Source organism: Pan paniscus, chromosome 4 (assembly GCF_029289425.2).
Source record: "Pan paniscus chromosome 4, NHGRI_mPanPan1-v2.0_pri, whole genome shotgun sequence".
Classification (NCBI taxonomy): Eukaryota; Metazoa; Chordata; class Mammalia; order Primates; family Hominidae; genus Pan; species Pan paniscus.
The window spans coordinates 40,189,925-40,216,265 of NC_073253.2; the positions used below are offsets into that span (position 1 = coordinate 40,189,925).

Consider the following 26,341-nt stretch of genomic DNA (forward strand, 5'->3'; position numbering starts at 1 on the left):
CATTGTTGGACATTTGGGTTGGTTCCAAGTCTTTGCTATTGTGAATAATGCCGCAATAAACATACGTGTGCATGTGTCTTTATAGCAGCATGATTTATAATCCTTTGGGTATATACCCAGTAATGGGATTGCTGGGTCAAATGGTATTTCTAGTTCTAGATCCCTGAGGAATCGCCACACTGACTTCCACAATGGTTGAACTAGTTTACAGTCCCACCAACAGTGTAAAATTGTTCCTATTTCTCCACATCCTCTCCAGCACCTGTTGTTTCCTGACTTTTTAATGATTGCCATTCTAACTGGTGTGAGATGGTATCTCATTGTGGTTTTGATTTGCATTTCTCTGATGGCCAGTGATGGTTAGCATTTTTTCATGTGTTTTTTGGCTGCATAAATGTCTTCTTTTGAGAAGTGTCTGTTCATGTCCTTTGCCCACTTTTTGATGGGGTTGTTTATTTTTTTCTTGTAAATTTGTTTGAGTTCATTGTAGATTCTGGATATTAGCCCTTTGTCAGATGAGTAGGTTGCAAAAATTTTCTCCCATTCTGTAGGTTGCCTGTTCACTCTGATGGTAGTTTCTTTTCCTGTGCAGAAGCTCTTTAGTTTAATTAGATCCCATTTGTCAATTTTGGCTTTTGTTGCCATTGCTTTTGGTGTTTTAGACATGAAGTGCTTGCCCATGCCTATGTCCTGAATGGTAATGCCTAGGTTTTCTTCTAGAGTTTTTATGGTTTTAGGTCTAACATTTAAGTCTTTAATCCATCTTGAATTGATTTTTGTATAAGGTGTAAGGAAGGGATCCAGTTTCAGCTTTCTACATATGGCTAGCCAGTTTTCCCAGCACCATTTATTAAATAGGGAATCCTTTCCCCATTGCTTGTTTTTCTCAGGTTTGTCAAAGATCAGATAGTTGTAGATATGCAGCGTTACTTCTGAGGGCTCTGTTCTGTTCCATTGATCTATATTTCTGTTTTGGTACCAATACCATGCTGTTTTGGTTACTGTAGCCTTATAGTATAGTTTGAAGTCAGGTAGTGTGATGCCTCCAGCTTTGTTCTTTTGGCTCAGGATTGACTTGGCGATGCAGGCTCTTTTTTGATTCCATATGAACTTTCAAGTAGTTTTTTCCAATTCTGTGAAGAAAGTCATTGGTAGCTTGATGGGGATGGCATTGAATCTGTAAATTACCTTGGGCAGTATGGCCGTTTTCACAATATTGATTCTTCCTATCCATGAGCATGGAATGTTCTTCCATTTGTTTGTATCCTCTTTTATTTCGTTGAGCAGCGGTTTGTAGTTCTCCTTGAAGAGGTCCTTCACATCCCTTGTAAGTTGGATTCCTAGCTATTTTATTCTCTTTGAAGCAATTGTGAATGGGAGTTCACTCATGATTTGGCTCTCTGTTTGTCTGTTGTTGGTGTATAAGAATGCTTGTGATTTTTGTACATTGATTGTATATCTAGAAAACCCCATTGTCTCAGCCCAAAATCTCCTTAAGCTGATAAGCAACTTCAGCAAAGTCTCAGGATACAAAATCAATGAAATTTTTTATTATAAAAGATAAGATGGTGAACAGAATGGGCTGGAAGTTATGCTATGTGGTTAACTCTTAATTATCTGCTTTGAATACAGAATTATGGAGTAGCTGCTATCCTTTATACCTAGTTTGAGTTCTTTGGCTACTTCTTGTCCATAGACACTGCCACTGTCATAAATGTGTCTTCACTCACTCCATAAGTGTCTAGGAGATACGGGATGTAGAAAAGATTCTGAAATCCAGACAGAGAAGAGGATTAAGCAGCCTGGTTTAGCTGCCCTCGATCCCATATGGTTTATAGTAATAAACTTTGCTGCGAAACCCATCATGTAAAGGTAACTTTTGAAAAAAAAGAACATAGCAGTTGCTTAATAAGATATACGTATTGATTGAAATTCTTAGTTGGACAAAAACACAAAGCTTAACTAGACACAAAATCTTAACCAAGGTAGCATTCTCAATGAAACCTTGTTTTAGATAAGTCTTGGCCCACAGTGTCCAAGACTGAGTACATCTACAATATGAGCAAAGGAGAAAGGAAAGTTGGCACCAAAAGATGTTTTCTTTATCCTAATCTGTGGATAGAGCTTAGCCTGAGCACAAATTCTGGCCTTTTGTTTGCTTTTATAACCATAAATCATTCACTGTATGAAGCGGTAAACCTTAGTGTTGTTTTTATTTTTGCTTGTTTTTTATATTTGTATTTTATAATTTCACTTTGATGCATTTAATAAATGACAGCAGTAAGACTGCTTTACCAAATAATTAGGTTATTTTATTATGTACTTTTAAAATATCTTTTATGGGCACCAAAGTAAAATTTCAGGGCAACATACTTCAGAAGGCTTTGAGGACCTACATGTTTTAGAAATGAATGTGTATGGAGAGTATATTAAAGGATAGGTAATATGAGTCAAACCATCAGTCATCATTAATGGAGCAATAGCTATGAACCCACAATGTTGAAACCATATACAAATATAAAAGGCATGCTTCTGCCTACAAGATCTCATTGTCCTGATGAGGAAATATAATGTACAAGACATTATTATGTTAGTGTTAAATTATGTAGCACCGAATTTCTTAATTCTGAGAAAAAGGAAATCAGCATGGATTGGATAAGTCAGACGTTTCCTGTATGAGATGGGTTTTATATGATTATAATATTCACTATTTAGTGGATTCTTACTTTGTGCTGACATTGTCCTTAGCATTTTCATGTGTTATAGAATTCAGGCACAGAGAGGACAAGTAACTTGCTGGAGTCACCCAGATAGGAAGAGGTGAAGCTAGGATTTACACCCTGAAAGTCTGGTTCCAGAGCCCACTCCACGATTCTCTCTCTCATAGGGAAAGAGAAGGATCAGGGCAGAGTGAATTGAAAGCATTCCAGGCAGGAAGATTAGTACTGACAAGGGCATGTAGGAGTGGTATTAAGTCCCCTTTGTGAATTTTTGAGAGCATAGTGTTTTGTATTTCTAAGATTATGTATAAGATTTTAATAGTGTGCAATGAAAGTCATAAGGCCTTAAAGTGAACTTGTTATATGTATGCACTTTCAATGTTATGTGATTTATTTTTCTCCTACACCTATAGTTTCAACAGAAGTCAGTGAGAAATTGATTTCTTGTGATTGCTACTTTTACATTCTATTTTCCAGGAGATCTACTACATAATTCAAAATATATTTGTTTGCTTTTGTTCAAATCTGCAACATTTATACAGTTAAGCTTATACAACGTATGAGTACATTTTGAGCATAAAGAGGAATGAGCATTTTTAGGAACACTTTCTTTAGTATTTTATTTACTCTGTGTTTGTCAATGGCATATCAGGGAGCATATCTACCCCTTTATAATGAAGTTTCAAATATTTTTATCTGATAGCATCAGACCCTCAGTGCCATTCTACAAGATATAGAAGAAAAACAAGAATATTTATTAGAGTTTGAAATAAGAAACCCTGAAGATGCAGGTAAATATAGACTCATACTCAAGTATGATATTTTCAGATACCCAAGGTCATCTTCTTAAGGTACATATTTATTTCAAAGCTCACAAAGGCTGAAAAAGTGGTCTTCTATTTTTATGTGAGAGGATTTAAAGTGCTAGGAATTATTAATATCATTAAAAGTAGACTTACTTTAAAAGTAAGTCTCAAGTAGACTTGTAATGATAGCTAAAAGGCTGATTTTATCATGATGCAAACCAGTAGTTTGTGTTGTTAAAGATACTTCTAGATGCTGGCGGGCGCTTGTAGTGCCAGCTACTCGGGAGGCTGAGGCAGGAGAATGGCATGAACCCTGGAGGCGGAGCTTGCAGTGAGCCAAGATCGCGCCACTGCACTCTAGCCTGGGTGACAGAGAAAAAAAAATACTTCTAGATGCAAAGTGTTGCATGAGTAATTTGAGAGACATTCAGAACTATGATCAGAGATAAGCTATACCAGTGATATGTTTAGATAATCCTATGACAGAAAATGTAAGATTGTGACAAGAGATGAGATTATGTTACCCTGTGGGTTGTCAGCTTCACCCAGCTATGGTAACCCTTAAAAGTAGATCAGAAATAGTGCAGTGGAAGGTGGTGCAGCAGTGACACAAGGTAAGCAAATCCTCCTACTTTCAGAAGAGCATATGTAACAGGTGGATGTCTTACTGCAAAGATATCTTCCTGTTTTCAAAACACTGAAGATTCAAAATAGCAAATTAGACTTTGATCCCTGACCTAATAATCTTATTTTCTCAAACTTCAGTGAATATATGCAAGCCCTTGATGACTCACATATTTTTTGAGTTATGATTTATAAGGTGGAAAGTAGTTCCTGATAAATTCAGATCTGTGAATGTAAAAATTAGTTAAAAGTAGTAGCTAAAAGTAAGGTAATTTAAAGTACCTCATCAACCTTTTGTATAGCAGGATATAACTGTTCATCTCTTGTCCTAACTCATGTTTGTATAGTCTTTAAAAAAATGATCTCCTTTAAAATTTTGCACATTCTACTTTTCGTCCTGGCCTAACATGGTACGTGTTATGTTTGGAGGAAACTAACATAAAATAATTCATACCCCCAAACAAAAATGTACAGTTAGTATATTTATTTCATTTACTATTTGTAATGTCTTTTGCATCCAAGATGATTTTTCCAAGTTTATAATTTTTTTCATTATGAAAGTCATACAGATATACTTCGAGAAAAAGAGAAAAATGCTAAAATTAGCTACCGTCCCATCACAATATTTTGTTGTTTTATTTCCAGGCCCCCCTCCCCACATTTTTTTTTTGTCTAAGAACATAGTAATGCAATTGGACCTCAATAAAACTCTTAAAAACATAGTTTTGGTCATGATATATATGGTAATTTTGCATTTTTTTCATAGTCTTCATTCTTAGTGTTTAATAAATGTTCCACAGCTTCCTAAATTTTTCCCTTTTTGTTGAACATTTGATTTCCAATTTTTTGCTGTTCTACAATATGTAGCTTTTTCCACACGTATTATCTTCTTAGGAAAGATTAACAGAGTTTTAACTATTGGTCAAATTATATAAGCATTTTAAATCTATTGATTTATATTGATAAATTCTATTTTATAGATAGTACTAATTTTCACTTTGGAAGTGAAAATACTGATGCTACTAGCAGTGTACACGTTAGTGTCTTTGTGTACACTGCTAGTAGCATCAGTATTTTCATTTTAAATAACCTTACGAGTTTAATAAGAAAAATATGCCTGATATTTTCATTTGCCATGTTGCTTATTAGTGGTGCTTTTTTTTTTGAGATGGAGTTTCACTCTGTCACCAGGTTGGAGTGCAGTGGTGTGATCTCAGCTCACTGGAACCTCCGCCTCCCAGGTTCAAGCCATTCTTCTGCCTCAGCCTCCCGAGTAGCTGGGAATACAGGCGCATGCACCATGCCCAGCTAATTTTTGTATTTTTAGTAAAGACAGGGTTTCACCATGTTGGTCAGGATGGTCTCGATCTCTTGACCTTGTGATCTGCCCACCTCGACCTCCCAAAGTGCTGGGATTACAGGCATGAGCCACTGCGCCTGGCCCAGTGGTGCTTTTTCACTAGTTTTATTCCCTATTTTGAGAACTGTTTCTGTTCTTTGTTTATTCATCAAGTGGAGCCTATTTATATAATACAGTTATTTACTCCTTTTCTACCATAACTGCTGCAAATACTTTTTCAGCCACTTGTCTTTTTCTTTGCAATGTGTGTTAGTTTTTGTTTAAATATATACAATTACAAATTCTGTAGACTAAAAATTCAATGGCCTTTTTCTATTTATTTGAATGCCTCTAAAATTAGAAACTTCTCCCCACCACCCCCAGGTTTTTGTAGTTTAATTTTATTATATTATAACCAATACATTGAATAATCTTGATGCCTTTATTTTTGTCTTACTGCCCTTAAGGAAGGAGAGGTAAGGCAGTGGGACCCTGGAGCTCTTGGATGGTAACTAATTACTGACTGTGGTTGGCTCTGCCACTCCCTGACAGGTGTTTAAAACTCAGTCTCTGGAGAGCAGTTTTCTAAGACTCTTCTGAAATTTCTCTATGGTCCATCAGGCTGGAACTTCTATGATGTGGGCAATACACATTGCCCTTTCCCTGTGCCCTCTCAGTCTTCTCTCAGCTTCTATTTTTTTTTTCTGATGGACCATCCTACACAGACTCTCACTCTCAGATGGAAGCCCTCATAGGCAGGGTCACAGGGCAGGCTTCACAACAAGTCCTCAGGAACTTTGCACCTCAGGCCCATTGTTAGAAGGGAAGACAATTACTTCTCAGCTCAGCAGCAACTTTCTTTTGGCCCTGCTGTGGTAGCTCCTCATTTTTCAAGGTCTCTAGGTGTTCAAGAAGGAAGCCAGATACCAATTCATTGTCATGTCAACTTAGAGTTCAGCTAGGTTCTCTAAATAATCTTTTGAGGAACTTACCCTATTAGGCTTGAGGTAAAGAAGAGAAGACCCTTTACCCCTTACTCTTGCTGCTGAATATGCAGATTCCCACTCAGGTAAGCAACTGCTCTCTAAAGAAATCGTTTTTCAGACTCACCCTCCTCCACATCTGACACTTGTGATAGCTTTGATCTGGCTGAGGGATCTGAGTAATGAGTCCCATTTTGTACATTTCTTTGAAAATTTTTCTTAAAGAGACCTTGCACTCACTTTTCTATCAGTTGTCAACTGAACTGCTTCAACTGAACCGAGGCAGAAAATTGCCATTGTTAACATTTTGTATATTTTTCCCTAAGTATTTTAATGCATAATTCATCTGAAATTTTTTTCTGTATTTAAGATAAGGATAGAATAGGTTTACTCCGTATTACTACCCTATTACGCATCCCTATTTGTTGAATAATTTCTCTCATCCTCATTGTTTTGTAATGTCTAATGAAGTATTAAAATCTTACACATATTAGGACAATTCTAGATTCTCTTTAACATACCATTGATTAATATCATCTTTGATAAAGAAGTGTGTGATACCAAATTATATATAAAATTTATTTCTGTTGTTTCTTAGAGAAACATACAGAATATTTTAAGTTACTATAGTATGTTATTTTTACCTATGGTTTAAAATTCAGTTGGAAAAGCTGGGATGACAGGGCACATAGATAATTTAAAATGTCTTTTAATAAACAGTGTCAAATCTGCTGAACAAAATTATGTCTAAATTCTTATTGATTGTACACATTTTCCCCCTTTGTTAGCATATGCATCATGTCGTGAAACTAATCCTTAGCCACAGTATTAGGGCAATAGAAACTGCTCTGAGGACACTGACTCAATACTTACCAAATCATGTGTCTGATTTGCTGAGGGAATTTCTAAAACAAATTCTACCTCTGAACTTCATGTCATTTTCTACCACAGATTGTCTCAAGTTACTTTAACCAGAAAAATGTGCATTGGTCCAAAAAATTAGGAAAAATTTTAAGAAAGAAAGCCGAAAGTGAAAGAAACAACAAGTAGCTTAAAAGAATTAAAATATATGCATTTAACCCTTTCAGTTTCCTACTTGGGAATCTGGATTTGTACATAACCCACATTTATGGGTAATCATGTGGATCTGTGTTGGGAGAAAGGTCATTATGCCTTTACTTGGAAAGCAAAGGAAGAAAGTTGGGAAAATTTAAGTAATTATTGTAATGGTGGTTTGTAAGATCTATAGGTGACCTTAGGTATCATATAGTACAATGTAAATGTTATAAATGCAAAGAACAAGAACTGATAGCATGATTCTATTTTTAGAATTAAAAAATTCTATTTTTTAAGTGCATATAATGTATAATTATATATAGTGTAAGTATTTAAAATAATAAATATATAACACAAATTTTACAAACATACATACCCCTAAAGTATTAACAGTAACCGCCCTTGTTGAATACATTAGAGAAGAAGCAGTGGGGTGAGTAGGGATACTCTTACTTTTCATCTTTGTAAATATTTATATGGCTTGAAAAAATTTTACAATGTTAATGTATTCCTTTTGTATTTTAAAAAAATGAAATAATTTTAACAAAATATCTTCCTTTACTACCTTCATTTCACAGGTAAGAAAGCTAACCATATAAGTTACATGTCCAGGCTCACAGAACTTAGTGGGGCAGCAGGATTAGAACTCAGGCTGGCCTACTGTTTTACAGCATTCTTATCTATACACTTCAGGGCATTTCCATAGATTGACATTGTTAAATAAGCCTTAATTGAGATATCTGGGCTATTAATATTGGGGAAGATCATAGGGAATAACGCTTTTTAAAATTAACAATAGGGCTAATTCTCATATGACCAAATTTGACATTCACTCTCCCTCAGTTAGCTAACTTTTTATTGTCATGTTTCTAGAACAATACATTGAAAAGATGTTAAAGATAAAAAAGATTATGGATAATGTGCTTGCCAAGCAGAAAGCAGAAAGGGATGATCTGGCTAAAAAATACAGGTGAGTAGAAAAAGAAAAAAAAGAGTGCTTTTGAGTTTCTAGAATTTATCCATTTTTAGCTGCAATAGTTGTCTAGAATTTCTTAAGAATACAAACACTGCTTGGGGCCAAATAATGACTTTATGAGGTTGTCTAATCTGTTACTACCATGGAAAATTATACTTCCCAGAAAGGTATTTTTCTACACTATTACTTGGGATAGTCAAAAAAGAACATTTCGGTATCTTAAAAAGTTGTCTACAGTGGAGAATTTTATGAAAGCCTTTCTGGTTGTGAATCCCACAGGCAAATTTATTTCTTTAGCACACTCAAATTTTCTACACTAAAAAAGTTTCTTTTTTGCTGTCACAAACGTCCTTCTAAGCAGTTGATCAATCAGTTGATTAATTTTGTGTTTTATTGTATTTCTAAAATCTCAAGGTCCTTAAAGAGTTTTATCCTGATTATATTGGTTATATACCTCTTCTCATATTTTTTTGTGAAAAAAATGTTACATGTTTTTTTCTTGTTTGGGCATTATTTTTTATTAGTTTTTAATAGGCTTAGCTACTTACACTCCCTATTCTTTATTCACATTCAGTTTTCTAAACATGTCCTTATATATTCTTCTCCTATAATCATTTAATGTCTATTACATATTCAATTTTTTCTGAACTTATTTTAAAAAATCAATTTTCTATTTTTATTTTTAATCCCCATTTTGCCTTCTTCTCCAGTGAATAGCTAACACAAGTTCCCTTCTGTTTCCTCCTTGTTTTCCTGTCAATATAAAGCAGTGAGCTTATATAACCTACATATGGGTAATTTTAGGGGACTTTGGAGAGGCTTGCTTGAATTTCCTTTAGTGTCCTGTGGTTAACAATGTACTATACCTGGAATTTTCAAAAGTTCCTGATCAATTGGAGTTTCAATACATAAATTCTTATTAATATTGCTATAAGACTTCACATCTTGGTGTGGATAATCTTAAGTTTTGTGTCTGAACGCCTTGTTTCACATAGTTTTAAGTTTGATATTATGTATTTCTTTTGCATTTTATGCTACCAGTTGTTTGCTAATATGAATCCTTCTTCTTGCTGACTTTTTCACTTATGTATACTACTTCTTTTAACATCCAGTCTGCTGGGAATTTAGTATCAGCTCTAAACCTTGATAGGAGAGGCAAGATATATCTATATTATTGCTTTTCCTTAAAACAGCAGCTCTTAAACTGTGGTCCAGGGACCCATGGTGGGGTTCCTGAGACCATTTCACAGGATCTGTGAAGTCAAAACTATTTTTTAATAATAATAGTAAGATGTTATTGCTCTCTTGCTCTCATTCTCTCGTGAATGTACAGTGGAATTTTTCAGACGCCACATGATATATGATAAAGCCTGATGGAATGTGTTGTGTATTCTTTTGTTTAAAAAGTTTCTCAGTTTTAATTTCTAAAACACTAAATACTGATAGATATTCATATACACAAAAGCTGTTTGGGTTCCTCAGTAATTTTGAAGAGTACAAGTAGTTCCTGAGACCAAAATGTTTGAGAACCACTGAAAACAAAGTGTCCAATAATCTGAAGGTCAGGGTGGGATTGGTGGGCATAATCAAAAGACAAAAGTATGAAGATGTGAAAAGCCATTTCCTCTTTCTTAGTCCTCAAGGTCTTGAGAAATTCAGTTTGGGGAAGACACACAGAATGATGCTTTCCTCGGTAGTCCCTCTGGACTTGGAAGTGTCTTCATACAGGTTCAAAATACAACTACAGTAATTACTTGGGGAACTAACTTTTCTCAGGTCTAGCTGAAGTATGATTATTCACAAAACAATCTTGTTCTTCCAAAGCTAAGAGAACCTGAATAGAACTTTCAAATTGTACTTACTAATAAACAGGTAAGCAAGCCCCAAATTTAAAGAACGATGGCTCTCCTTAGCCACCAATTGCTACCTTCCAACCAACGACTAAATAGATGTTTAGATAGATGATCCAAGTTTTGTTTGTCTTTTAGAGTTGACTCCCAATTGATAATAATTATATGAATATAAAATCTTGATAACCTTACTGTCACCTCCTTAAAAAAAGGGCACACTTACTTAAATAAAGGAATCAGTTTCCTCTCAAAGGAAATATTTTGCGTCAACAGGCTGCAGGTGGTCAGATTAAAAAAATCAAAGGCAATAAATTGCACAGGCATAGTTTTGTGTATTTTAAAGTGATTAAAATTTGGAGACAAAGTATCTTTAACCTGTAAGTGACCGCTTTGAAAAGTTTTCTGCTGTTATTGCATTTTTTCTCTTTCTGTTTCTTCCTATAGGGTATCCATAGAGTCATTTAAGCATGGAGCCCTGAGAGAACAATTGGCCAACTTGGCTGCAAGACAGAAGAGCCTTTTAGTTGTGGCAAAAAAACAGAAAAAAATAAGCCTGAAAATTCAAAACTGTAAGAATGTTACATCATTGCCTTGTCTTAGTTTAAGGAAGCTCCCACCCAGATCAGAAATCTCTAGTGAAAAGGACAGCCAAGAGCTCACCAGTCTGGAAAATTTAGAGCATCCCCAATCAGGTTCACTTTCTCCTGTTTCTGGAAGCATGCAGGAAACACAATTGTCTCTGGAAACTTGGAACTACAGCCAAAATACCAACATTTGTCTAAATTCAGAGGCAGTGAGAAGGGGAGAATTTTCTGGAAATGATATGAATTCTAAACAAAATGTCAGTGATTGTACCTTGGATGGTTTTCCAAAATCCAGACATTCAGATGGCACAGAGAAGAATAAATTACCATCCCAACCTGTTGCTTTTATTGGTCAAACAGAATATTCACAGAAAGAGAATGATCTTACAGAAGCTACAGACAAAGACCATGAATTCTATGTTTTTTCCCCAGTAATCGGCAAATTAAATATTTCAGAAACTGCAAGTGTCCTTGCCGAAAATGCTGCCCATCCATCAAATATTATTTGTGATCAGGACCTTTCCAATTATGATCCCAAAAGAGGAAACAGAAAAACAAGTTCCCAGCAATCACCTACAGGGGCATCAGAATCTCTGGCACATCAAGGGATTGCTGTCTTAGGCAGTGATACAGTGCATCAGATGAAACCATATCTTAAAAAATCAGTTTCTGTTGTTCCATGTGCAGATGACAGTCAGATCTCCTCTTCCTCTGGATCTGGGCAACAAGATACAATAAAAAAGGCTTTAAACTACAGTAGAGCTCCTAAAAAGAAATGTATTCAGATAAAAGATTTGATATTACTAGGAAGAATTAACCCAGGAAATAACATTCTGGAATTCAAAACACAGGTATTCTATATTTTTTTCTCTAAAATCATGCAAATTTTATAAATAAGTGAGTAAATGTTGCTGTCACATAATATAGACATTTAGCTCTGATTAGGGAAATGGGGTTTTGCTGAGCTTCCTGAATGGAGAGACACAACCATTGTATTCTTAGCAAGTGAATTCATATTTCTGGAATTGCCCTGATACATTTATTTTTATTTTACTTTTTTTAATTTTAATTTTTAAGTTCCAGGATACATGTGCAGGATGTGCAAGTTTGTTACATAGGTAAATGAGTGGCATGGTGGTTTGCTGCACCTGTCAACCCATAACGTAGGTATTAAGCCCAGCATGCATTAGCTATTTTTCCTAATGCTCTCCCTCCCCCAACTGCACTCCCCAACAGGCCCCAGTATGTGCTGTTCCCCTCCCTGTGTTCACGTGTTCTCATTGTTCAGCTCCCACTTATAAGTGAGAACATGCAGCATTTGGTCTTATGTTCTTGCGTTAGTTTGCTGAAGATAATGGCTTCCAGCTCCATTCATGTCTCTGCAGAGGACATGATCTCGTTCCTTTTTATGGCTGCATAGTATTCCATGGTGTATATGCACCACATTTTCTTTATCTGGTCTATCATCAATGGGCATTTGGGTTGATTCCATGTCTTTGCTATTGTGAATAGTGCTGCAGTGAACATACATGTGCATGTATCTTTGTAACAGAATAATTTATATTCCTTTGGGTATATGCCCAGTAATTGGATTGCTGGGGCAAATGGTATTTCTGGTTCTAGATCTTTGAGGAATCGCTACACCGTCTTTCACAATGGTTGAACTAATTTACATTCCCACCAACAGTGTAAAAGCATTCCTATTTATCTGCAACCTCGCCAGCATCAGTTGTTTCTTGACTTTTTAATAATCGCTGTTCTGAGTGGTGTGAAAGGGTATCTCATTGTGGTTTGATTTGCATTTGTCTAATGATCAGTGATGTTGAGCTTTTTTTCATATCTTTGTTGGCCATATGAATGCCTTCTTTAAACCTGACAAAAACAAGCAATGGGGAAATGATTCCCTATTTAATAAATGGTGCTGAGAGAACTGGCTAGCCATATGCAGAAAATTGAAACTGGACCCCTTCCTTACACCTTATACAAAAATTAACTCAAGATGGATTAAAGGATTGGAGGTTCCAAGATGGCCGAATAGGAACACCTCCAGTCTACAGCTCCCAGAGTGAGCGACTCAGAAGATGGGTGATTTCTGCATTTCCAACTGAGGTACAGGGTTCATCTCACTGGGGCTTATCGGACAGTGTGTGCAGCCCACGGAGTGTGAGCCGAAACAGGGTGGGGCATCACCTCACCAGGAAAGTGCAAGGGGTCCGGGAATTCCCTTTCCTAGCCAAGGGAAGCCATGGCAGACGGTACCTGGAAAATCGGGACACTCCCACCCTAATGCTGTGCTTTTCCAGTGGTCTTAGCAAACGGCACACCAGGAGATTATATCCTGCACCTGGCTTGGAGGGTCCCATGCCCACGGAGCCTCACTCACTGCTAACACAGCAGTCTGAGATTGAACTGCAAGGCAGCAGTAAGGCTGAGGGAGTGGCGTCCGCCATTGCTGAGGCTTGAGAAGGTAAACAAAGTGGACGGGAAGCTCGAACTGGGTGGAGGCCACCGCAGCTCAAGGAGGCCTTCATGCCTCTGTAGACTCCACCTCTGGGGGCAGGGCATAGCTGAACAAACAGCAGCAGAAACTTCTGCAGACTTAAACGTCCCTGTCTGACAGCTTTGAAGAGAGTAGTGGTTCTTCCAGCATGGAGCTTGAGATCTGAGAACGGACAGACTGCCTCCTCAAGTGGGTCCCTGACCCCTGAGTAGCCTAACTGGGAGGCATCTCCCATTAGGGCCAACTGACACCTCATACTGCCGGGTGCCCCTCTGAGACGAAGCTTCCAGAGGAAGGATCAGGCAGGAACATTTGCCGTTCTGCAGTATTGGCTGTTCTGCAGCCTCTGCTGGTGATACTCAGGCAAACAGGATCTGGAGTGGACCTGCAGCAAACTCCCAACAGACCTGCAGCTGAGGGTCCTGACTGTTAGAAGGAAAACTAACAAACAGAAAGGACATCCACACCAAAACCCCATCTGTATGTCACCATCATCAAAGACCAAAGGTAGATAAAACCACAAAGATGGGGAGAAACCAGAGCAGAAAAGCTGAAAATTCTAAAAGTCAGAGCACCTGTTCTCCTCCAAAGGAATGCAGCTCCTCAACAGCAACGGAACAAAGCTGGATGGAAAATGACTTTGACAAGTTGAGAGAAGGCTTCAGACAATCGGTAATAACAGACTTCTCCGAGCTAAAGGAGGATGTTCAAACCCATTGCAAAGAAGCTATAAACCTTGAAAGAAGATTAGACAAATGGCTAACTAGAATAAACAGTGTGGAGAAGACCTTAAATAACCTGATGGAGCTGAAAACCATGGCACGAGAACTACGTGACACATGCACAAGCTTCAGTAGCCCATTTGATCAACTGGAAAAAGGATATCAGTGATTGAAGATCAAATGAATGAAATGAAGCGAGAGGAGAAGTTTAGATAAAAAAGAGTAAAAAGAAACGACAAAGCTTCCAAGAACTATGGGACTATATGAAAAGACCAAATCTGCATCTAATTGGTGTACCTGAAAGTGACGGGAGGGAGAATGGAACCAAGTTGGAAAACACTCTTCAGGATATTATCCAGGAGAACTTCCCCAACCTACCAAGGCAGACCAACGTTCAAATTTAGGAAATACAGAGAACACCATAAAGATACTCCTCAAGAAGAGCAACTCCAAGACACATCATTGTCAGATTCACCAAAGTTGAAATGAAGGAAAAAATGTTAAGGGCAGCCAGAGAGAAAGGTCGAGTTACCCACAAAGGGAAGCCCATCAGACTAACAGCAGATCTCTTGGCAGAAACTCTACAAGCCAGAAGAGAATAGGGGCCAATATTCAACATTCTTAAAGAAAAGAATTTTCAACCCAGAATTTCATATCCAGCCAAACTAAGCTTCATAAGTGAAGGAGAAATAAAATCCTTCACAGACAAGCAAATGCTGAGAGATTTTGTCACCACCAGGCCTGCCTTACAAGAGCTCCTGAAGGAAGCACTAAACATGGAAAGGAACAGCCGGTACCAGCCACTGCAAAAACATGCCAAACTGTAAAGACCGTCGATGCTAGGAAGAAACTGCATCAACTAACAAGCAAAATAACCAGCTAACATCATAATGACAGGATCAAATTCATACATAACAATATTAACCTTAAATGTAAATGGGCTAAATGCTCCAATTAAAAGACACAGAGTGGCAAATTGGATAAAGAGTCAAGACCCATCAGAGTGCTGTATTCAGGAGACCCATCTGATGTGCAGAGACACACATAGGCTCAAAATAAAGGGATGGAGGAAGATCTACCAAGTAAATGGAAAACAGAAAAAAGCAGAGGTTGCAGTCCTAATCTCTGATAAAACAGACTTTAAACCAACAAAGATCAAAAGAGACAAAGAAGGCCATTACATAATGGTAAAGGGATCAATTCAACAAGAAGAGCTAACTATCCTAAATATATATGCACCCAATACAGGAGCACTCAGATTCATAAAGCAAGTCCTTAGAGACCTACAAAGAGACTTAGACCCCCACACAATAATAATGGGAGACTTTAACACCCCACTGTCAACATTAGACAGATCAACGAGACAGAAAGTTAACAAGGATATGCAGGAATTGAACTCAGCTCTGCACCAAGCAGACCTAATAGGCATCTACAGAACTCTCCACCCCAAATCAGCAGAATATACATTCTTCTCAGCACCACGTTGCACTTATTCCAAAATTGACCACATAGTTGGAAGTAAAGCACTCCTCAGCAAATGTAAAAGAATGGAATTTATAACAAACTGTCTCTCAGACCACAGTGCAATCAAACTAGAACTCAGGATTAAGAAACTCACTCAAAACCACTCAACTACATGGAAACTGAACAACCTGCTCCTGAATGACTACTGGGTACATAACAAAATGAAGGCAGAAATAAAGAAGTTCTTGGAAACCAATGAGAACAGAGACACTACATACCAGAATCTCTGGGAGACATTTAAAGCAGTGTGTAGAGGGAAATTTATAGCACTAAATGCCCACAAGAGAAAGCAGGAAAGATCTAAAATTGACACCCTAACATCACAATTAAATGAACTAAAGAAGCAAGAGCAAACAAATTCAAAAGCTAGCAGAAGTCAAGAAATAACTAAGATAAGAGCAGAACTGAAGGAAATAGAGACACAAAAAACCATTCAAAAAATCAATGAATTCAGGAGCTGGTTTTTTGAAAAGATCAACAAAATTGATAGACCGCTAGCAAGACTGATAAAAAAGAAGAGTCAAATAGAGGCAATAAAAAATGATCAAGGTTATATCACCACCAATCCCACAGATATACAAACTACCATCAGAGAATACTATAAACACCTATATGCAAATAAACAAGAAAATCTAGAAGAAATGGATAAATTCCTGGACACATACACCTTCCCAAGACTAAACCAGGAAGAAGTTGAATCCCTGAATAGACCAATAACAGGCTCTGAAAATGAAGCAATAATTAATAGCCTACCAACCAAAAAAAGTCCAGGACCAGATGGATTCACAGCTGAGTTCTATCAGAGGTACAAAGAGGAGCTGGTATCATTCCTTCTGAAACTATTCCAATCAATAGAAAAAGAGAGAATCCTCCCTAACTCATTTGATGAGGCCAGGATCATCCTGATACCAAAGCCTGGCAGAGAAACAACAAAAAAAGAGAATTTTAGACCAATATCCCTGATGAACATCGATGCAAAAATCCTCAATAAAATACTGGCAAACTGAATCCAGCAGCACATCAAAAAGCTTATCCACCATGATCAAGTGGGCTTCATCCCTGGGATGCAAGGCTGGTTCAACATACACAAACCAATAAATGTAATCCATCATATAAACAGAACCAAAGACAAAAACCCCATGATTATCTCAATAGATGCAGAAAAGGCCTGCGACAAAAGTCAACAACACTTCATGCTAAAAACTCCCAATAAACTAGGTATCGATGGGATGTATCTCAAAATAATAAGAGCTATTTATGACAAACCCACAGCCAATATCATACTGAATGGGCAAAAACTGGAAGCATTCCCTTTGAAAACTGGCACAAGACAGGGATGCCCTCTCTCACCACTCCTATTCAACATAGTTTGGAAGTTCTGGCCAGGTCAATCAGGCAGGAGAAAGAAATAAAGGGTATTGAATTAGGAAAAGAGGAAGTCAAATTGTCCCTGTTTGCAGATGACATGATTGTATATTTAGAAAACCCATCGTCTCAGCCCAAAATCTCCTTAAGCTGATAAGCAACTTCAGCAAAGTCTCAGGATACAAAATCAATGGGCAAAAATCACAAGCATTTCTATACACCAACAACAGACAAACAGAGAGCCAAATCATGAGTGAACTCCCATTCACAATGGCTTCCAAGAGAATAAAATACCTAGGAATCCAACTTACAAGGGATGTGATGGACATCTTCAAGGAGAACTACAGACCACTGCTCAACGAAATAAAAGAGGACACAAACAAATGGAAGAACATTCCATGCTCATGGATAGGAAGAATCAATATCGTGAAAATGGCCATACTGCCCAAGGTAATTTGTAGATTCAATGCCATCCCCATCAAGCTACCAATGACTTTCTTCACAGAATTGGAAAAAACTACTTGAAAGTTCATATGGAACCAAAAAAAGAGCCTGCATCACCAAGACAATCCTAAGCCAAAAGAACAAAGCTGGAGGCATCACGCTACCTGAGTTCAAAGTATACTACAAGGCTACAGTAACCAAAACAGCATGGTACTGGTACCAAAACAGAGATATAGGCCGGGCACGGTGGCTCACGCCTGTAATCCCAGCACTTTGGGAGGCCGAGATGGGTGGAGGTCAAGAGATCGAGACCATCCTGGCTAACACAGTGAAACCCCATCTCTACTAAAAATACAAAAAAATTAGCCGGGCATGGTGGTGGGCGCCTGTAGTCTCAGCTACTCGGGAGGCAGTGCTTGCAGTGAGCCGAGATTGCGCCACTGCACTCCAGCCTGGGCGACACAGTGAGACTGCGTCTCAAAAGAAAAAAAAAAAAACAGATATAGACGACCAATGGAACACAACAGAGCCCTCAGAAATAACACCACACATCTACAATGATCTGATCTTTGACAAACCTGACAAAAACAAGAAATGGGGAAACGATTCCCTATTTAATAAATGGTGCTGGGAAAACTGGCTAGCCATATGTAGAAAGCTGAAACTGGATCCCTTCCTTACACCTTATACAAAAATTAATTCAAGATGGATTAAAGACTTAAATGTTAGACCTAAAACCATAAAAACCCTAGAAGAAAACCTAGGCAATACCATTCAGGACATAGGCATGGGCAAGGTCTTCATGACTAAAACACCAAAAGCAATGGCAACAGAAGCCAAAACTGACAAATGGGATCTAATTAAACTAAAGAGCTTCTGCACAGGAAAAGAAACTACCATCAGAGTGAAGAGGCAACCTACAGAATGGGAGAACATTTTTACAATCTACCCATCTGACAAAGGGCTAATACCCAGACTCTACAAAGAACTTAAACAAATTTACAAGAAAAAATCAACCCCATGAAAAAGTGGGTGAAGGATATGAACAGACACTTCTCAAAGGAAGACATTTATGCAGCCAAAAAAACACATGAAAAAATGCTCATCATCACTGGCCATCAGAGAAATGAAAATCAAAACTACAATGAGATACCATCTCACACCAGTTAGAATGGCAATCATTAAAAAGTCAGGAAACAACAGGTGCTGGAGAGGATGTGGAGAAACAGGAACACCTTTACACTGTTGGTGGCACTGTAAACTAGTTCAACCATCGTGGAAGACAGTGTGGTGATTCCTCAAGGATCTAGAACTAGAAATACCATTTGACCCAGCCATCCCATTACTGGGTATATGCCCAAAGGATTATAAATCATGCTGCTATAAAGACACATGCACATGTATGTTTATTGTGGCACTATTCACAATAGCAAAGACTTGGAACTAACCCAAATGTCCATCAATGATAGACTGGATTAAGAAAATATGGCACATATATACCATGGAATACTATGCAGCCATAAAAAAGGATGAGTTCATGTCCTTTGTAGGGACATGGATGAAGCTGGATACCATCATTCTCAGCAAATTATCGCAAGGACAGAAAACCGAACGCTGCATGTTCTCACTCATAGGTGGGAATTGAACAGTGAGAACACTTGAACACAGGGTGGGGAAAATCACACACTGGGGCCTGTCATGGGGTGGGGGTAGGGGGGAGGGATAGCATTAGGAGATATACCTAATGTAAATGACGAGTTAATGGGTGCAGCACACCAACATGGCACATGTATACATATGTAACCAAACTGCACGTTGTGCACATGTACCCTAGAACTTAAAGTATAATAAAAAAAATTTTTTTTAAAGGTGGATTAAAGACTTAAATGTAAAAACCCTAGAAGAAAATCTAGGCAATACCACTTGAGGCATAGGCGCAGGTAAAGATTTCATGATGAAATCGCCACAAGCAATTGCAACAAAAGCAAAAATTGACAAATGGGATCTAATTAAACTAAAGAGCTTCTGCACAGCAAAAGAAACTATCATTAGAGCGAACAGGCAACCTACAGAACGGGAGAAAAATTTTGCAATCTATCCACCTGACAAAGGTCTAATCCAGAATCTACAAGGAACTTAAACAAATCCTCAAGAAAAAAAAAATGATCCCATTAAAAAGTGAGCAAAGGACATGGACACTTCTCAAAAGAAGACATTCATGTGGCCAACAAACACACCAAAAAAAGCTCAACATCACTGATCATTAGAGAAATGCAAGTCAAAACCACAATGAGATACCATCTCATTTCAGTCAGAATGACGATTATTAAAGTCAAGAAATAACAGATGCTGGCGAGGTTGCAGAGAAATAGGAATGCTTTTACACTGTTGGTGGGAATGTAAATTATTTCAGTTCTTTAAAAATTTTTAGGCTTATTGTATGGCTTAGCTCATATCCTGAAGAATGTTCCCTGTGCAATTGAGAAGAATATGTATTTTCCTGTTGTTAGGTGAAGTTTTCTATAGATGCCTGTTAAGTCTAATTGGTTTATAGTGCCTTGTTAAAGTCTTCTTTTTCCTCACTGATCTTCTGCCTGTTTGATCTATATAGTAGTGCCCCCTTATATGCAGGAGCTATGTTCCAAGAACCCTAGGGGAAGCCTGAAACCACAGATAGTCCCGAACCCTGTATATACTGTTTTTTTTTCTATATATACATACCCATGATAAAGTTTAATTTATAAATTAGGCACAGATTAACAATAATAATAAAAGAAATGATTATAACAGTATGCCAGCATCACTACTCTTTTGCTTTGGGATGTTATTAAATAAAGATTACTCAAACCCAAGCCTTGCAATCTGATAACCTAGATTTCTACCAAGTGACTGATGGGCAGGTAGCATATGCAGTGTGATTACTCTTGACAAAAGGATGATTCACATCCTGGGCAGGATAGAGTGGGACAGTGTGAGATTTCATCACACTCCTCAGAACATTGTGCAATTTAAAACTTGTGAATTGTTTATTTCAGGATTTTTTTTTTTTGAGACGAAGTCTCGCTCTGTGGCCCAGACTGGAGTGCAGTAGTGTGATCTCCGCTCACTGCAAGCTCTGCCTGCCGGGTTCACGCCATTCTCCTGCCTCAGCCTCCCGAGTAGCTGGGACTACAGGCACCCGCCACCACACCTGGATAATTTTTTTTTTTTTGTATTTTTAGTAGAGACAGGGTTTCACTGTGTTAGCCAGGATGGTCTTGATCTCTTGACCTTGTGATCCACCTGCCTCAGCCTCCCAAAGTGCTGGGATTACAGGCATGAGCCACCATGCCCAGCCAAGAATTTTTTATTTAATATTTTCCAACCACTGTTGACCATGGAAAATGAAATTACAGGGGACTACCATACGTTATTGAAAGTGGGATATTGAAGTATTTTACTGTTGAACTATTTCTCCCTTCATTTCTGTTAATTTTTATTTCATGTATTTTCATGCTGTTTTGTGTTTTAAGTGCATATATGTTTATAATTGTTATATCTTCCTGATGCATCGAGCCTCTTAGCATTATAAAATGTCCCCCATCATCTCTTGTAACAATTTCTCTTTTAAGATCTAGTTTGTTTGATATTGTATAGCCATTCCAGCTTTCTTGTGGTTGCGGTTTATATGATATACTTTTTCTGTCCTCTTACTTTCAATTTACTTGTCTCTTTGAATCTAAAATCTGTCTCCTATATGCATTATATAGTTGGGTCTTATTTTTTTTAGTCCAGTCTGATAATCTCTGCCTTTTGACTAGGTTGTCTAACCCATTGACATTTCATATTGTTATTAATATTGTTGGATTTATGTCTTCTATTTTATTTTTTGTTTCAATATACCTCATATCTTTTTGTTCCTCTATACTTCCTTTATTGCTTTCTTTTGCAATCGGTGAATATTTTCCAATGTAGAATTCTAATTTCTTTAATGACTTTTCATCATATTTTTTGAGTTGTGCTTGCAGTAGCTGCTCTAGGACTCAACATACATTTTCACTTATCAGAATCAGCTTCAGATTCATACTAACTTAATTCCAGTAAAATATAGAAATGTTACTTCTGTAGAGCATTATTCCTTTTCCTTTTTATGATATTATTGTTATACATATTATGTTTATAAATTTATAAACCCAACAATACGTTGATATAATTATTGCTTTGTAAAATTTTGTGACTTTTAAAGAAGCTGATGGAAGAAAGGAAAGCAATACATATTTATAGCTTTTGTTATACCTACCTTCTTATTTATCCTTTCTGGATTGTTACATTTATTTTTGTAGATTTGAGTTACCATGTGGAGTCATTTCCTTAGCCCAATAAAGCTTTGCTCCCACCTACCTCTTTTGTGCTACTGTTGGCAAATATATTACATTTCTATAAGTTATAGGCCCAGCACTAACTTCTGTATCTATTGTTTTTTATAATTGCTTTTCAAAATCTGTTGAGACAAAAAGAGAAGAAATATGCACTTATACTGTCTTTTATAATACATAATTACCTTTACTGGTACTGTATGTTTTTTCATGTGGATTCATATTAGCCTATAGGGTCATTGGCTTTCAACCTGAAGAATTCCTTTATTATTTCTTGTAAGGCAGATCTCTTAGCAACCAATTTTCTCAGTCTCTCAGTTTTTGTTTATCTGGGAATGTCTTTATTTTGCCTTCATTTTTAAAAGATCGTTTTCCTAGATATAGGATTCTTAGTTAATAGTTCTTTCTTTGTACACTTTGAATATGTCATTCCACTGCCTCTGGCCTCCATTGTTTGATAATAACACAGCTGTTAATCTTCTTGAGTTTCCCTTGTAAATGATGAGTTATTTTTCTCCTGCTGCTTTTAATATTTTCTCCTTGTCTTATGACTTTTGATATTTTTACTATGTGTCTGTGGATCTCTGCATTTATCCTACTTGAGTCATTGAGCCTCCTGAATGTGTAGATTAATGCTTTTCAGTAAGTTTGGTAAGTTTTTTTTTTTCTTGTTGTTGTTGTGACGCAGTTTTGGTCTTGTTGCCCAGGCTGGAGTGCAGTGGTGCAATCTCAGTTCACTGAAACCTCCACCTCCCAGGTTCAAGCGATTCTCCTGCCTCTCAGCCTCCCAAGTAGCTGGAATTACAGGAGCTTGCCACCATGCTCAGCTAATTTTTGTATTTTTAGTAGAGACAGGGGTTTCACCACGTTGGCCAGGCTGGTCTCAAACTCCCGACCTCAGGTGACCTGCCTGTCTCAGCCTCCCTAAGTGCTGGAATTACAGGTGTGAGCCACCGTGCCCGGCCAGTTTGGGAAGTTTTTAGGCATATATTTCTTCAAATATTTTTTCTGCTTCTTTTTCCTCTCCTTCATTATGCATATATTGGTATGCTTAATGGTGTTCCATATTTCTCTGAGACATTTTCATTTTTATTCTCTTTTCTTTGTCTTGCATAGTCTGTATCAATATCTTCAAGTTTACTAATTCTTTCTCTTGCCAGTTTAAATCTGTTGAGCCTCTTTGGTAAATGTTTTATTTCAGTTATTTTATTTTCCAACTCCATAACTTCTATTTGGTTCTTTTTAAATAAATTTTTCTTTTTTATTGATATTCTGTATTTGATGTGACCTTGTCATCATTCCTTACTTAATGTCTTTAATTATGGTTTTCTTTAGTTCCTTGAACCTATTTATAATGGTTATTTTGAAGTCTTTGTTAAATCCAGTGTCTGGTCACTCTCACAGGCAGTTTCTCTAGTCTGTTTTTTTTCCCAGTGTGTGTGTCATACTTTGCTGTTTCTTTGTATGTCTCATAACTTTTTGTTGGAACTGGACATTTTAGACAATGCATTGTAGCAACTCTACCCCACCTTCTCTTGGACTTCTTATTGCTATTTGCTTGTTTGTTTAATTACTGGCTAGATTGTTTTAGTGAAGTCTGTTTTAGTGAAGTCCCCACTTCAGTGCTAAACTTCCAATGTTGAGCCTCAGGGACTAAAGCCTTGGCCACCTGTTTCCCTGACCTCCCTGACCACCCATGGCTCTTAAGCTCCACTTACTGCCCATTGACTGTTTTATTGTTTTCAACAATGTCCTAGGGGGACAAATTGCTCTACAGACTAATCCAAGCAAAGGTGGGCTCCTTTGAAGGGATAGTTCCCAAGGTCAGGGTTTGAAGTTTATTATGAACCTAGGAAGGCTCCTGCCAGCTCTTTTCCCAGTTGTCTCTTACAAACTCGCCTGCCTACAGCTTAGCCTACATCTCAAATGAATCTACCAGTCTACTCACAATTGCCTTTTACCACAACTTCTACTATTTCTGATAGTGCCCTTGAGCTTGAACTTCTTCATGCTCTGTTGCAAATGAAGTTAGTTCCTTTGGGAGGAGATTAGGAGCTATCTGTTCTAAGGCTTGCTTCTCTTCTCAGGCAGAATCCCTGAGCCATGGCCCTGGAGCTGAGGGTGGGGCCAAAGGTGATTTTTCAAGTGATACTCTTGCTTTAGGAGCTGAGCATTCGGTGGAGCGGAGGCAGTAGCTTCATGTCTTTTCCGTTTGCCTCTCCCAATGTGAAACCACCACCTTACAAGTCAAGGCAAGGGTGATTGGGATCCCAGCATTCTCCGTGGTGCCGTGCCAAAGGTGGAGCCTCTGTCTCACCACTCAGAGCTGGGCAGGAGAAGGGAGCCTCCACCCTTTGGTTATAGCTGCTGGCAACTTAGCCTTAGCAACAGTAGCTGGGGGCAGGATGAGAAATGCTGAAGTTATGCCCCTCCCAGGAAGACAGCCCTGTAACAGGGAGCCCTGTAGTCTTGACTACAGCAATCTAGAGTGGAGTCTCCACTTCACAGAGCTGTGAGTGGGGAGGGAGGATGCAGTCTTGGTTCAAATACCATAGACTCTCACCTTTTTAATCTGATTTTTGTAGATTTTGTTGACTAGATGGTTCATCATTTGCTGCATGCCCTTATGACCATTTCTAGATACATTAAATTTATATACAAAAATACATCAGGTGTTAGGGTATATCTGGTCCCTGTTACTTTGTCATGGCCAGAAGCAAAAATTCACATATTTCAGCTATTTTTGACCTTAATTTCTGTTTTATTTTTCACTTCAGGAGACTACCCACAAAGCCAGTATTTTATTGAATGGTAAACTTAAGGTAGAAAGTGGTCAGATTTATAAAAACCCAGTCACCTGGCTCAAGGATCTTCTGGGAGGCAACAGTTATGTGACCTGGAATTATGCTTGGAGTAAGGTGGGTCATTCTTAAGTTTATCTTTAACTTCATATTCAAATGGAAAAGTACATATTTTTATGATGAAAGTATTTTTTAAGGAAATCTGAAAGATCTCCAAGCTAGTTTTGTATTCATGTGTTCATTCTGTATATGCTGTATGCATATCATGCTACATGCATGTCTAGTTTTGTATTCATGTGTTCATTCTGTATATGCTGTATGCATATCATGCTACATGCATGTCTAGTTTTGTATTCATGTGTTCATTCTGTATATGCTGTATGCATATCATGCTACACGCATGTCACAGAATGAACACATCACTTTCTCCCACAAGTCCTATTTGCCAGAATTCCCCATGGGCGTGGTTGCATAGCTGACTGCACCTTCCGTTTCTTACTCCTTATCTAGTCTCAGAACTTTTAATGCCTTTAATCTTCCCATTTGATCTCCCAAGGGATTTCAGGTCTTTGTATGGAAAATTTGGAACCACTGGTGTATTGGTAACTTAGTTAATATGTTATTATTCTAATGAAGTAAAGCAAAATCTCCTAAATACAAAAGAAATGGGCAAGAGGCCTAAGGCCCTCAGATATTATCATGTATTTTTATGTTTGAACATGTCCTTATCCATGAATTGCTAGCCCTTCAAAATGAATTACTTCCATTTAGACCTCCTAGACTTAGTAGCCTCCCTGTCAGTTCTGGCTTCTGAGTTATAAGCCCAGTAATGACTGATGTTCTTGAGGTCTAGTGTTCATCCACCTGCAGACTTCAGGGACAGTCTTAAAATTATTCTTCAGGAAAGTCTGAATCTTCAGACATCTGCCATGACTGTTTCGAAGACTAGAAGATACACTCAACCTCTACTATTACAGTAAACCTCAGTGTACCAGTAATAGGAAGCACAGCTTTCTCTCCTCTTTTTTGTTTAACCCAGGTCTGCCCACTCTCCCTCCCAGTCCCCTTTGTGCCCCTAAAGTCTATATTCTGTGTCCCAGATTCTGTGCCCCAACCCTGCATTCTGGTCTCCTAGACCTCATTGGCAAGTGTATCTAGCACTGTTTCAGTTCCTTCACTTACATCAGCACATTCTGGATTCTATCTGCTATATGGTCTGTCTGACTTTTTCCCAAAGTTTGTTTTTGTTTCCCACTCCTGGAGTCACCAGGCCATCTGCTTTCAGTTCGTCTTAGCCCCTTTACCCTATCCTTTCCATGGATTCTTAATTCATATCTAAATGTTAGTAATTAGCATCTTGCCCATGAAAATCCCTTTTTGTTACAAGGTTTCTTAAACTTATGATAGATTATACTGTTTTGCTGAAACTGAATCTTAGCTCACAGGACAGATAGCATACTGAATGCTGTAGCTTAGGTTCTTTTGAGCTCAACATGCCTGTGCTGCAGTGTGCCTGGCGATGACTCCATTTGCCCACTCTGTTTCTCCATTAGAACTACTGTTATTTCCTGCCTTTGAATAGCTGGCTGTAACATCATTTGGCCCTTACTCTGTACTAATGCCTCATTTACATATCTCATTGACTCTAGCATTTTCTCATAGCCATGTCAATTAGAGTTACACTGTTTAGCA

General features: G+C 37.8%; 1 protein-coding gene across 4 annotated transcripts in view; it reads left to right on the forward strand.

Moving 5' to 3' along the window:
- ANKRD31 (ankyrin repeat domain 31) overlaps positions 1-26,341 on the forward strand; it is a 179,223-nt gene that overhangs the window by 128,217 nt on the left and 24,665 nt on the right. For all 4 annotated transcript variants that reach the window (XM_034959938.2, XM_055112315.1, XM_055112313.1 and 1 more), the window contains exons 20-23: positions 3,424-3,511; positions 8,402-8,498; positions 10,799-11,789; positions 24,626-24,766. In XM_034959938.2, the coding sequence (XP_034815829.2) occupies positions 3,424-3,511; positions 8,402-8,498; positions 10,799-11,789; positions 24,626-24,766 (1,317 nt within the window). The remainder of the gene's footprint in view (positions 1-3,423; positions 3,512-8,401; positions 8,499-10,798; positions 11,790-24,625; positions 24,767-26,341) is intronic.